This window comes from Takifugu flavidus, chromosome 9 (genome assembly GCF_003711565.1).
Source record: "Takifugu flavidus isolate HTHZ2018 chromosome 9, ASM371156v2, whole genome shotgun sequence".
NCBI lineage: Eukaryota > Metazoa > Chordata > Actinopteri > Tetraodontiformes > Tetraodontidae > Takifugu > Takifugu flavidus.
The window spans coordinates 10,296,525-10,310,005 of record NC_079528.1 but is presented as its reverse complement, the minus strand read 5'-3'; the positions used below and the strand labels follow the sequence as shown (position 1 = coordinate 10,310,005).

Below are 13,481 nucleotides of genomic sequence, written 5' to 3'. Positions count from 1 at the left end.
GTCTTTAAATGTTGTAAAGGAAGGAAGTTGGTGATGTTTGGTGCACATTAAGAGTTACTGAAAGTGATTTTTCTAAACTCTCCATCCAGGAGTGGCTACGATGGCCTGAATCCAGTCATTCAAACCTGAAATGGCAAAGTTTGTTTCTGAGGTGAGTCGTCACTTACTGACTTTTGAAGCCGACCTTTAACCTCTGATGAGGCGTTCATGGATGAGGGAGAAACCCGGCTATGATCAACCTGAAAAACTGAAACATTTGGTATACTCCAAAGGTGTGTTTGTTTTTTCTGCCTGCAGCGTGTGCATGTTTGTTTGGCACATTTACATGCCAGTTACTGTAGCCTATAGGTGTGTTCTTCCATGGGCGTGCATTTCAGTTGTTACACAAGAGTGCTCGCTCTCTCTCTCTCTCTCTCTCTCTCTCTCACTCTCTCACTCACTCACTCACGGATTGTAAGGTAGAAAAAGGTTTATGCAGAATAGTGACTTTTTGGGGAGGTTTTCAGACTTGTCATCTATAAAGATGTCTCATTGCTATGGCTCTCAGGTTCTCAGATTCCCAGACTCCCTCAGACCCTCGTGTGCAGACTGCAGAGTCTGGGGAGATTTATTTGTGTGTGTGTGTGTGTGTTGTGTGCGGTCTTACGAGCGTGAAGGGGGTCTGCTGGAGAAAAGAACAAAGGAGGGGGGAGGGGGTGTATAATTGGCTTGGGCGCTGCCAGACGACACAATGACATGGCCATTGATAGCGGAATGAGTTCCTAGGAGCGGTCGACCAATGGGAGAGCTAGGGACTGTTTTCCACAGCCTCTGATTGGCTGGCCGAAGGAAGCCGTCGGTCTCCAGGTAGCTAAGTGAACCCTGAGCAAATCTGCCCTCCTCCACCTCCTCGGAGGAGGGAGGGAGGAGGGATGGAGAGATGGAGTGTTAGATGTGACCTCAGCTGGGAAGAGAACAGAACGGCTCTAAACGTGTACAGCATAGCAGCTGCTTTGCTCTGAACACTTCCTCTTTTCTCAGATTTTCACATTCTTTTACCTTTCAGCAGCATCGGTCATACCTCTTCCCCAAACGTGCACATACCATACGTGCACACAGTTCTCTGGCTGCCATTTGCTTCCACCTCACCAGGGCTCTGAAAGAAATGAGTTTTCTTTGTCCTAAACTTGGCGCTGCACTCCCTGTTCTGCTTCTCACCACCGTGGACTGAAGCGGCACCTCGTTCTGTTTGAACTGGCTCTTCCTCGGCCGCCTCCTGCTGCTGGTTGGGAATGCAAGCGACTGGCATTTAAACCCCAACGAGCCCAGATTTGACTGACTGCTGCCGAGTTTGACAGAGATCCCGTCTTGTAAAGGTGGATGAGACGGCTTAAACCCACACGTGTTTCTTTAAGAGCAGTCGTGTCTCTCCACACCTCCTTCATCCAGGCTACGTGTCTTCATCATACCCTGATCAAATTTCTCGCCTGCTTGTATCACACGTGACACACAATTAGCAGGTTATTAACATGGCCGGTACGTGTCAACCGATTGGCCGTGCCATCGCGGCGCTGACTGACAGCTTCATCTGCTGAGCTGCGCCGCGTCACCCTGAGGCAACAAAGACGTCCGCCTGTCTGTCCGTGGAGGGGTCAGTTGAGTGTCCATGTGTGAATGAAAGAAATGGTCAGTTTCCTTGAACGTTTTGAAGAAAGTCACAGATTCCACCCCCGACCACACCCACAAAGACCCTGGCGTCACGACAATAATGAGCCTTTTCCTTCTCTCATCTGCGTCGTTGTGTCTCATCCTGCTGTGTTATTGTCCTTCTCTCCCTCTCTGGGACAATGATTCTTTTCCAAAGACACTCAGACATTTAGACTGGACTCTTCTGCAGGGTTTGGATATTCAGCACAATCGGGTCTCGTCCGCCATCTTTTCTTCTCCCGTGTGCACAGAGGCTGTGACAACAACCCACTTCCTCTGTGCGTCACAGCTGTTGATGTTGCCATGGTTTCGCCGGCTGATGTGCGGCTTCTCGTAAATCACAGTGTGGAGCCTCAGCAGGGATTAAAACTTCCATGCTAATTATTCTGGGTTGACAGATTCCGGAAGTGCTGGAAGGAGGAACAAAGGAACAGTTTATGGTTTCTGGTTCAGCGTCCTCACAGAGATTCAGAAAACATGTTTCCAGCGGTGATGATGATGATGATGATGTGCTCTCTGGCTTCATCTCTCTTGTTGGGTGGTTGTGGGGCTATAAATCAGGCATCAGAGATGACGGTGATGCTTCTTCCACTCATTAATTCCTGGTTTGTGCAGCCATTCTGGATCTTGGTGCGAAAAAAGTCACAGTGAGAAGAAATATGTTTAGTTGGGAGTTTAGATGATGCTGTTCAGCAGCAGGACACCCCCCACCCCCCCAGGCAGTTGTCTGTTTACACCAGTCAGGCTCCAATCACATGAGCCTGATCCACATGATGACATCCACTCTTTGTTTGCTGTGTTCCTGTACCTGTTCAGTGCTGTTCTCACTCATAAATTCTCTTTTGTTTCTACTGAACATGCATTTTTGACACTCTCCATACTTCCACATACGTCTCTGATGGCAACACACGTGTCAGATGTTCGACCTATATCATCTGAGTCTGCTGTCGACTGATTCCCCCAGGGGGCAATCCACTGCAGCCCACACTTGTATATTAGTGTGTGTCCTATATACGGTATAACCCTGGCTCAGGAGGTCAGAGTGAAGATAACGAGCCTAAATCCACAGTGACATTTAGAGGTTAAGCTGAGCAGATTCTAACAGAGACAGACATTTAAACCTCAGAAAACACTCCTGAGCTGCAGCTGAGCACAATTTTATTGTTAATTCTGATGCTGAGGGGCTGGTGTTTTAACTCAATCTGCATATGAACAGTAAGAGCAGCAGTGTTAGCTTGGAGAATGTGTAACTAAGTAAGAAATGAATTGAGTGGGCCGATTGGTTGGCATTAAGAACAGCCTCACGCTACAAAAAAGCACTGCAACCCCCAAAATAATCCTGACTATGTCAAGCCCCTTTTGGAGTTGATGACATCACTCTACTGCCTAGTTACCATGGTTACCCTCAACTCATGCTGGCAGAGATAATCCGGGCACCTGCGCCCAGGTTTTTTCTTTTTTCTCCCCCTCTAATCATGTCTCGTCTGCTTTTCCTCACCTCTTCCTCCCCACCCCGGTCCTGTCATTCCCCGTCTCTCCTTTCTCTTTCCTCACACCCTTCCCTCGTTCCCTGGCGCCTTTGAGCTGCGAGTTGCCCTCGCAGATTTACCCCCAGAAATAAAGACAAAGAGATGGAGGGAACCATGTGGGAGGGGCTGGGAAGCAAACATGGATATCTGGGGACTAAAGGATGGATGAGTTCCATAAAAGAAGAAGCTGCTGTGATGCCTGGCTCAGACAGTCGACATGCCACAAGTACAGGAGGAGAGGGAGCATGTTCTCTGCATGACCAGGTTGGGTGGGTAGAAAAGCAAGGGGGGGTAAAAGAAGAGTATTAGGAGTCATTTTGTAGCTGCATTATAGTAAGCAGCTTAAAAGTCCCTGTGCAGGGCTGAGCAGGATCGAGGCGTCAACAAGGAAGAGAGCAGGAGTGGGATCTGCCAGAGTGGGCGGGGCCAGTGTGGAGATGGAATATATGTTTAGGAACAATCGCAAAAACTGTTCTCATTCAGCATCGTCATAATCAGCCCCCTGCCCATTTACTGTCTGGTGGAAGGGATCTACTCCCCGTCCTCCTCCTCCCAGCCTGAGTTGAGACGGGAGGGGAATGGATGGCAGAGGTTGCCATGGAAACTGGGAGTCTGTTGTTGCACGACATCATCTGCTGTTGCTCGGAGCAGAGCAGGCGCATGAATATTTGAGCTTCATGGACACGGACAGACGAACGGCACGAGCTCTTCCCTGCAGCTGCTCCCCACTGGGAGACGAGGGAAAACTGGAGGGAAGAAGTCAAGGCAGAGTCACAGAGTCAGTGGCAGATCTCTGCTTTTGCTTTTTAGTCAAATAAGAGCCATGGATGGGTGTAAGGAAGGGTAGAGATGAACGAGGGGCCAATTAAAACAATATTTACTGCATAAGTAAATACAGAGAGGATGAGAAGAGCAACTGAACAAAAGGGCAGATGAAGGGAGGGAGGGAGGGAGGGAGGGAGGGAGGGTGGTGACGAGCCATGAGAGCAGTAAATTAGGGCACTGGAGCTTGTTTTTCCTCTCCTTCCTCCTCCCTTTTCTCCTCATTTCTCAGAAAATCCTGCAGTATTTTCTAATTAATCATCTCTCCAGGTTGTTTCCACTGATGATCACAAACACAGACACACACACACACACACACACACACACACACAGAAACAAATGATGATTCATGCAGATTATCAAATGTGATGCTGCACTGGCTTGGAGAGTTGAATTGTGCTCAGTCTAGCTGCAGTGCGGCAGAAATTGGAACAAATGTGGTTCTCAGTGTCAGATGTGTTTTTTTGTTTAAATATAGTTACATTTCTCATATTATTGGTGTTATTGAATATTTCTTGTGTCGTGTTTGTGAGTATTTTCTTCCGCTGCCGATGGTTTCCCCACCTGTCCCAGAAGTGAACCCTGCTGGCCACTGTTAACGTGAGATATGGCTCTGAAAATATTCCCATGGTCCCTTGTGTTCATCTGAAATGTGGTTTAGTTGAGTTTGCTATTCCCTGGTGGATCACAACTATGTTGCTGTCATTCTGGCTCCTGTGTTTTTTAGTTTAGGGCCCCACAAACAGGCACTGCTGTCCCTGAAATACTCAAATCAACTGAAGTAATATTGTAGCTTTTAAATAATAAGCTGTAAAAACACTTTAATAATGTAGTTCAGCATTTAGACCAGAGTTGAATCAGCAGATCTACTGAGCTGCTTCCATAAGCTAATTAGCTTAGCAAAAAGCTACAGGGAGCTGATTAGAGTACATTGCAACTCTAATAAATATTGATATTTCTTATTACAACTGAAAACACAATGTCCTCCATCCAGCACATCAACTCTATCGTGTTTAGAATTTTTGAAGAAACATAATGATTACAGAATTATTGATCACCTGACGATGACTTCACCGCCAGCTCAGCTTTTTTTCTGTCATGTGTTCCACATGGACAGTTTTAACACATTTAATGTATTTGTTTTTTTCTTTCCTGCAGAAAAAATAAATACATTCATCTTTTTAGAGACTCCTCACTATGACATTAATGGGCACCAGCTGTGAAGAATTTCCAACTCCAAAGAATGCTCCCTACTTTTCTAAAACAACTGTTTATCAAACTCAGGTCTGATATTTGTAATGCCGCCCTATAGCTCCGTAATTGTGCGTTTTGCATTCGAACCTAACTTACAATTTGAAACAATTCTTGTAGTTCTAATTATTGATTTTACTTGAAAAATTGTCCAAAAATTGACAGTCCCTCATTGCAACTTATCTTTCCTTGACAACAGCGGCTTTGACCTGACTGATTTTTTCATTATCTCAGCCTTCACCTTAAGTAACCATGTGATGACATTTAAACTGGAGTCCCCTCCCACTCGACATCCCTGGCAACAGAGAGGAGATGTGGGAAGGAGAGTGGGGGGTGGGGGGATAGCCCAATGGTGCATGCTTATTAGCCCGAAATATCCATGCAGCAGCTGCACCATTTCCGTGGCAACACCTGTCGCAACTGTGCTGTCAACATGCTTCTGTGTCAGTTTGCTGCAGCAGTGAGGCGCCGCTGATCCACAGCAAGGCTGTTTCCGAAACCACCCCCTATAAACCCCCCCTAGACCCTACATACTGCACTCAATCGTGTGGACGCCATTTTGAAATAGTGTCCGAAATGTTAGTGAGCATCGCTGTACCCTATGTAGTGCACTCAATGTATCCCACAATGCACTGCGAAAAGTAGTGTACAACCGATTCACCCCAACTCATAAAATATATCCCATCAGCCTTTACGGTATCACGTGACAATCTATCAATGGCAGGTAAACGAGGAGAGATGACTTACGTATTATGTATTGTCCGCTGTTTGTTTCACATTTCATACTAAAGCGCCAAATTCTTTCACCTTAGCCATGAATGACGCCGTTGTCCGAATATTAACTTTAAACTGAGTGCGCTACGTAGTTCACTCAATCCATGTCCCCCATGTAGTGAGTAGTGAAGAGGGAACGAGTGTGTGGTTTCGGAAACAGCCCATGTCTGACCCTCAGAGCACATACTTCCCAGAATGCATTGGTAATGTGCATTGGTGCCAATGTGATAGCCTTTTTTATTGCATGTTTTGTATTGCATGTAGACCTTTCCTCTAGTCTTTTATTTAACAGCGGAATATATTTGTGTTGCCATGACAACTACAGTGGTGGAGGTAATGCTCTAGATTCACTTGACTGTCTGTGCCTGGGAGGGTGTGGTCGCTGCTGGATGGGGGAGGTTGTGGGTTTATTGGGTGTACAGATTTTAAAGAGGGATTGGGGTTATGGTTGTGTGTGCGTGTGTGTGTGTGTGTGTGTGTGTGTGTGTGTGTGTGCGGTGGGGGTAGGGGATGCCCTCAAACCACATTGCACCAGATGGGAGCCTCTGATCTCCTCAAAACACACATTGTTTCATTGTGCAGAGAGAATGCAAAGCAAATTAAAGGCCGTTTGTTGGTGCGTGCTGATCACATGATGCTTTATGTCACACTCTTGACCTCTGACTTCACAGTTTAGGACCGGGGACGCCGTGTCAACACAAGCGGAACTCTTTCATTTTCCCAACCTGCCGCAACGAAACCAGAAAAGGCCAATTAACCTCCCTCACCTGAAATGTTACTCTGTAGTCTGCCCCCCTCGCCCCCCCCCCCGTTTTTTCCACGTCTCCCTCTGTCTGAGTTCCATCCTCCCAGCTGAGAAAACAGGAGCGAGGGCTCTTGGCAGTGGAGCTGAGGCGGGAGAGGCAGAGAAGGGGGCTTTTGAGATGAAGTGAAAAAGGGGTTTGCTGCTTTGAAAGGGAGCTTTGTGTTGTTGTTCCACGTTGCTGTGTCCCATCTCTGTGATTTAGCCAGCCAGCGGCCAGCACATTACTGTGTCTCTTTAAAGCAGGGGACTGTTAGCCTGAGCAGCATTCAAGGCTCTGCGCTTCTGTCCTTTCACCCCAGTCAGAGTCCACTGATCTGAACTCTGCATGATGGCCACATTCCTTTCAGCTGATGTGATAAATAAAAGACAGACTTCAGGGAACAACTGATGTTGCCTGATATTTGCTGTCGGTGTATTTTTAGAGCGGGAGGAGTGTGCCAGAATAAAAGATTCCATTTCACTCTCCTGCTCATTTCTCATAAATAGTCTCCATCCCAAAAGTCTTTTCTACACAGTATCCCCTATAGTATATATATATTTTTTAATGTTCACGTGTAATCTGTGCTAAAGTGTGTCATCTGGATTGAGGCCACTCTCACCAAAATCCACATGTGCAGCCCGAGAGTATGTTGGTGTCGTATCCCCGTTAAAGATTAATCTGTAATCTGTTTTTATCCATTCATGCCGCATGTCCACAGAGCATTCTCTGTCCTCCAACACAGGGTGACACAACCCGCTGCCGAGACAGCTGCAGGATGTGAGTCTGGGCTTGTGCGGTGGGGGCAGAGGGGCCGCAGGAAGAAAAAAAGGAAGTCAGTGTCAGGGGCTGAGGGGGAGCGCTCCTTCCTTTTTGCGGGACAACTGAAGGAGGGGGACTAAACGTGGCGCGTAAACTCACTTCCTGCCCCACCGCCGCAGCAGCAGCTGCTGCTGCTGCGTCACATCCTGGTTGGCGGTGGAGGGATTCTCCACAGCCTCAGAGAGGATGATAGGAAATGATCTGCTGCTCTCTTCCACAGCGTTTGATTCTTCTCTGAGTCACTGCTTGCTAGCGAGTGTGTGTCACATTCAGGATATGATGATGTGTTCTGGACCCTCTTGTGCGTCTGACTAATGCTCCGACTGTCCAGAGACCAGCCGTTATCGGGCCCTGCCCACTGCATGACCACATCTTTGGACAGGCCTGACCAGCATCACTTGTTTGGAGCCTTTATTTCCCCCGTGTGTAACTGTGTATTGTTTACCACTCCTAGTGTGTAATCTGTAGGAATGTGCGTAATTAAGCACGGGAGGGCGGGGGCAGACTAAAGGGGGCACTAAAAGTACAATCCCACCATTCTGCTGTGTCTCCCCTCCGGGAAATGGATGACACATGGGACAATCGGAGATTCTATGAGTCACAGGATGGCAAACATCATGTGACTACACTTAAGTCAAACTTGAGTACTATACGTATACTCCACCACGTCTGATATGGGAAACCTACAGTAACCTCTTATTTTCCTTTAACATGTACCTAAAAACAGGCCCGAACTAATGGAAGTCATATTGTAGCTTTCCGATGACTTCAACTGAGATCCTGCATGCATACTGCGTGTGTGTGTGTGTGTGTGTGTGTGTGTGTGTGTGTGTGTGTGTGTGTGTGTGTGTGTGTGCGTGCGTGTCCTACTCTACTCTATCCTACTCTATTGCAAGCCTTCCTATAAAATTAGAAATATATATATGAAGGCATCAAAAAGAGTGTTTCTGTTATTTTGTTCCTTCAGTTTTTATAAAAAGTGTTGTTAAACTCTTGCAGGTGGCTCAGCTCAGACCCTGAGCGGAGCCAGTCGTGGTCACTGCAGAGATGTGCAGCGCCGATGTGGAGAACAGAGGAAAGCATCCAGCCGCTGAGGCTGACAGTTGCCGTGGCAACAGCACAACAATGCAAGAAGGGCAAGGGGAGTGTCGGCCATTTTGGGACTGTAAAGCTGCTGCCTTGGGTTGAGAAAGAGGGAACCAAGTAAAAGGTATTTCAAATAAAATATGATGTATGAGAAGAAGATTACATATAAAGAATTTAAACAAATTTGGAATTTTCTTAAATTACTCAAATCCATCATCTAGTTTTAATGTAATTTCTTGTCACTAGTAAAAATTGTATTGTACTACTGCTGTATTGTATTACTGGTGTATTGTATTACTGGTGTTGGGGTGGTCATGGGGCCTAATTTATGACCAGCAATCTTCAGTGATCCGCCTCCCCCCTCTTTCCCTCCCCCAACATCTGCAGCAGAGGCCGCTCCGATTGTGATGCTGGCTGACGTTCCAGGGCTATTTATAGAGACGTATGTTATTGTAGAAGACCTTGTGAAAAGCACAAAGAGCCTGGATGAGCCTCCATGTTCCCTGTAGTGGCCCCAGCATCTCTGACAGGAAGGAGAGGTAGGATGAAGAGCACAACCACAGATCTGCAGTGAGCCGAGAGCAAATATGGCCCAACACACCCAGTCTTTTTATATCTCAGAACTCTCTGGTCAGATGAATAACCGCAGATTTGATTATTAAAATTAGATTAAATCATGGTAATCTTGACATGTATGCAACACTATAATCCAACAATAGCGGAGGAAGTTGTTTTTGAGGTGTTGCAGAAGAGATACTTTTGATTAAAAAAGAGAAATTAGGTTTCTCCTTTTTATATTATGAGAATATTTTATTCTTCTCATAATAGTTTTATTATTTAGAATCCACGAAGGCGTGGAAAAGGTCACAAGTTTATAGTTGGTTATTATCCCTTTTATTTATACACATAAAATGGGCCAAGGCTGCAGTAAAACCTCCTGGGAGGTGGAGAATCCTCTCGTCCCTTGAAATGTGTCCCCGATCCTCAGGGTGAACTTATGCAAGCTAGCTGATTGAGACTATGATGGGGAACAGAGCCATTTGCCTAAAAAGATGACATAAAACAGATGTTTTTTTGAATGATTTCAGATTCTTTTTATTTGAAATGTCAGTGTTCAAGAGAAAATAAAACAGCAATATAAATATTAGCATAAAAATAAGAGTAACACAGGGGATAGCATAGAGGCTAAGCATTTGATAAGAAAGATAATACAGCAGGATAGAGTAGTATTAATTCAGCAGCGGACGGACTGACACATATATAATATTTATAGTCATTTGTTCATATGGACAGAAAGAGAATGAGAGGCATTCTTTCACAAATGCACAAGATAAAATCACAAAAGAACAGTAAGAGCTTACAGAAGGATAGATTAGAAACATTTCCTTTTTTTTACGTTTTGTCTTTTTACATGGTGGTAAAAGATAGCAGAGAGAGAAAATGAACACAAAAATATGCGCAACACATAATCACAAGTTAACTAGACTACGCGTGTCACCTTTACTTACCTAAAGTTATCTTTAATTCAGTTATTTACACTATAGAGTTAGTTGGCTTCCATGGTGCTTAGTTACTACATTGCAACACAAACTTTTGTAGAACATCTCGAATTTAAATCCATTATTTTTCTTTTTTGTTTTTTTTTTTATTGTGGGTTTTTTTTTTTTGACTTTTCTTGAAAAACAAAATGCAACACATTCCAGTAGTGAGCCACGTCTTGAGTGGAGGGACTTGTGATGTGGAAACCGGGGTCCCTGCCACGGCAACACGTGGCTCATACCATCGACGGGAGGATGTGGTGTTTATTTACAGCGGGAGAGGAGCCTCTCGGGACCGGGGAAGGGCAGGGATGAGGAGAGGGCAAGAGATGCTGAGGTTTCCCATTGATTTCAATGGATGGGTGGAGATTGGAAAGGGCCTGTCAGTGGTATCTCTACAGTGGTATCTCTTCACTAATGGGGACGGCTGTGCTTGGCTCTGTTGACCTCTGCATGGGTCAGTGCATTAGAGAAAGTTCAAAGGGTGGGTGGGCCAACAGTGGTTCCCCTGTACATTCAGTGGGTAGAGCCGTGCTTGTTTTACCCTCCCCCGCCCCAGTCGTCGTGATGGTGCCACCTCAGCCTGCATGCCCCTCAACACACCGTCCTCCACCGTCCTCGGTGCAAGCTGCCTTCTCTCATACAGGCCCGTCCAGGAGGCTGGACAGACCCACAGCAACACGGAGACTTCATATCTTCTACGAACAGCTAATCTGCGCCACTGAAAGGCTACCTCCCAAAGAAATCAAATACACGGAGAAGTTTTGTCTGAAAGCGTGAAGGGAAATACTCTAGTGGTGTACAAAGTCTCTAGAAACTCCTAAGGACTTACATTTACCACAGCTACAGTATGTTTCCCTAGAGAATGAAGTGATTACTACCCCTATCTCATCTCTTCATCAGAATACGAACAGTGCATTTCTCTTTGTTTGGCTCTCAGGGTGGGGCAGTGAGTGAGAGGAGGACACAAGCTGGGCGTGAAGAGGTCAGGGGTGGCAGAGCGGCGCGACGCGCTTGTCCTAATCAGAGCGTGTTACACAAGCAGACAAGCCCTGCTGTGGCACCACCTGCGCGGACAGAACAGCTCGCCGGCGTGCCACGCCCCCTTCAGCCGTCCCTGTCCTCTGGGTGCATGCTCAGGTCATAAAAAATATCAGATTAAAACTCCTTTTTAAACTATGATTACAAAAGTGTATTTTTTTGTCAGGTAAATGCTACATCTGCATTCTATTGACCTGCGATTGGAGGGAGGAGAACGGACCCATCGTGTTCTGCCCCCACATTTGCTTTTGCAATGCATAGTTTGCAACGCTAAGCTAGTATATGCAGATTGAACCTTAAAGAGCATGCAAAAGAGTCTTAACACCTTTAAAATACCAGCCTTATAGCCCCAAGGACTACAGCTTGACCTCGATAGATTGTAGCTATATAGGATTTAGAGTCACCACCTCAAGGAATGAGCACGATAAATCCAGCATGAAAGAGACAAACATTTTTTTCTCAGAATACATTTTGCTTAACATTTTGTCGCCCCAGCGAGGTTTCTTACATTTAAAATCTGTATCCAAGCTCAATTCATTTTACCCCTAAAAAAAAAGAAAAAAACAAAGAGATCACTGTAACCCCCCATACCCTATTGAAATGATCCACCAACAAAGATAAAGTGAGAAATACTCGACCTTTAGCACGACATGCATTTATCAACACCAGTGAAAGCTTTCGGCACATTTACACTCTTCTTTTGAGAACCATTAACATCGTCCATGTGATCAGAAGTGATTTTCTGTCGTTACTATTTAGACTGTGGCTAGCATGAGTGACAGCAAAGCAATAAGATACCTAACAGCGAGGGTACAGGTGGGGGGGGCAGATTTTCCATCAGGTCAGGCCTGATGTGTGGTTCCTCCACCTTTGCCCGACTCTACTTTTTCTCCTTCTTGGTGGACTTTTTCTTGGAGGCGGGGGTCTGGGCGGCCTTGGGGGGCTCAGGCTGGGCTGAGGCCTGGGGTGGGGGCAGTGCCTGCTGGGTGGCCTGCTGGGCCGTGGCCTGCTGCTGCTGGGGGTTGGAGGTCAGGGTGGCGGTGCTGCCTGGGATGTAGACGTTCTGGCGATAGTCGGGCACATGCTGCAGGGTGAACTGGGGGCTGTAGCGGGTGCTCAGTCCCATGGTCCCTGGTCCCAGGTTGGCTGTGGCCTCATTCACTTATGGTGGGAAGGGAGACCGAAAAGACAGCATTAACACAGTGATATGCACATGCATCAAGGAATACTAAAATGGCTAAAAAATACATTTAAATTTCTTAAAGCAGAACCAAATCCTTAGGTGACAAATACAGGAGAGAAAAAACACAAGCAGCACATGAAAAGCTGACAAAATGGTTGGTTGTGTGCAGATGGGAGTGAGCTGTGTGACGTAGCTGCTCAGCTCATAATTCTCCCACAGCCCCTGCATTGCAGAGCCAGAGACACGAGCGCTCCCTCCCCCACCCTCCAAGCTCATCTCAGCCTACATAAACAGTCGTGCACGCGTCAGGCGCCATGCTATCCGCACATGCTTCCAAAGAGAAAAGGAGCGAGATCATCATTTTTTAAAAAGACCTTCTGCTCGTCCACAGTGCTTTATTAATTAATTGCTCCCACATTGAGCAGAAGGCGAGACGACCTTCAGTATTTTTCACATGCATTCTTTGTTCTTTTCTCTGTGGCCGTGGTAACTATGCATTTTATCTATGTTTAAAGACTGCCGTCGTGCTCCAGCCCAAAAACAGGGCTTTCTTTTCTGTCTCGAGCTTCAGTGGAAAACATTTGCACTATGTCTGGTGCAGAGACCAAAGGGGGCAGGGCTGTTGGTGTGCAGGGACATGTGATGCCAACGGATCAAATGGAGTATGAGTGGAAACAATGGCTTAATAAGTGCTGACTTTGTCTTTCCATAATTTGCCATTATGAAGTTTGGTCTTGTACAACAGGATATTGTAGCCACAGAGACGAATGTGATGTGACATGCTTTTATTCTTGAGAACAAGTAGGAGTGTACAGTGCAAACATGCACACGTGTCATGTTGTTCAGTGCAACATATTAACTGTCGCGTTTAAATGCAGGTACTCGTGCTGACAGTGTGGCCATGCAGCTTCCTGAGCACAGAGTGTACATGGAAACATCAATATGGACACAGACGGCCAGTCAATGA

At 46.2% G+C, this 13,481-nt stretch overlaps 1 protein-coding gene across 20 annotated transcripts in view; it reads right to left on the bottom strand.

Moving 5' to 3' along the window:
* Window positions 1-9,821: 9,821 nt before the first annotated feature.
* Window positions 9,822-13,481, bottom strand: part of LOC130531666 (protocadherin gamma-C3-like) — a 235,825-nt gene continuing 232,165 nt past the window's right edge. For all 20 annotated transcript variants that reach the window (XM_057043761.1, XM_057043762.1, XM_057043767.1 and 17 more), the window contains one exon: window positions 9,822-12,492. In XM_057043761.1, coding sequence (XP_056899741.1) covers window positions 12,212-12,492 — 281 coding nt within the window. In that variant the 3' untranslated portion in view covers window positions 9,822-12,211. The remainder of the gene's footprint in view (window positions 12,493-13,481) is intronic.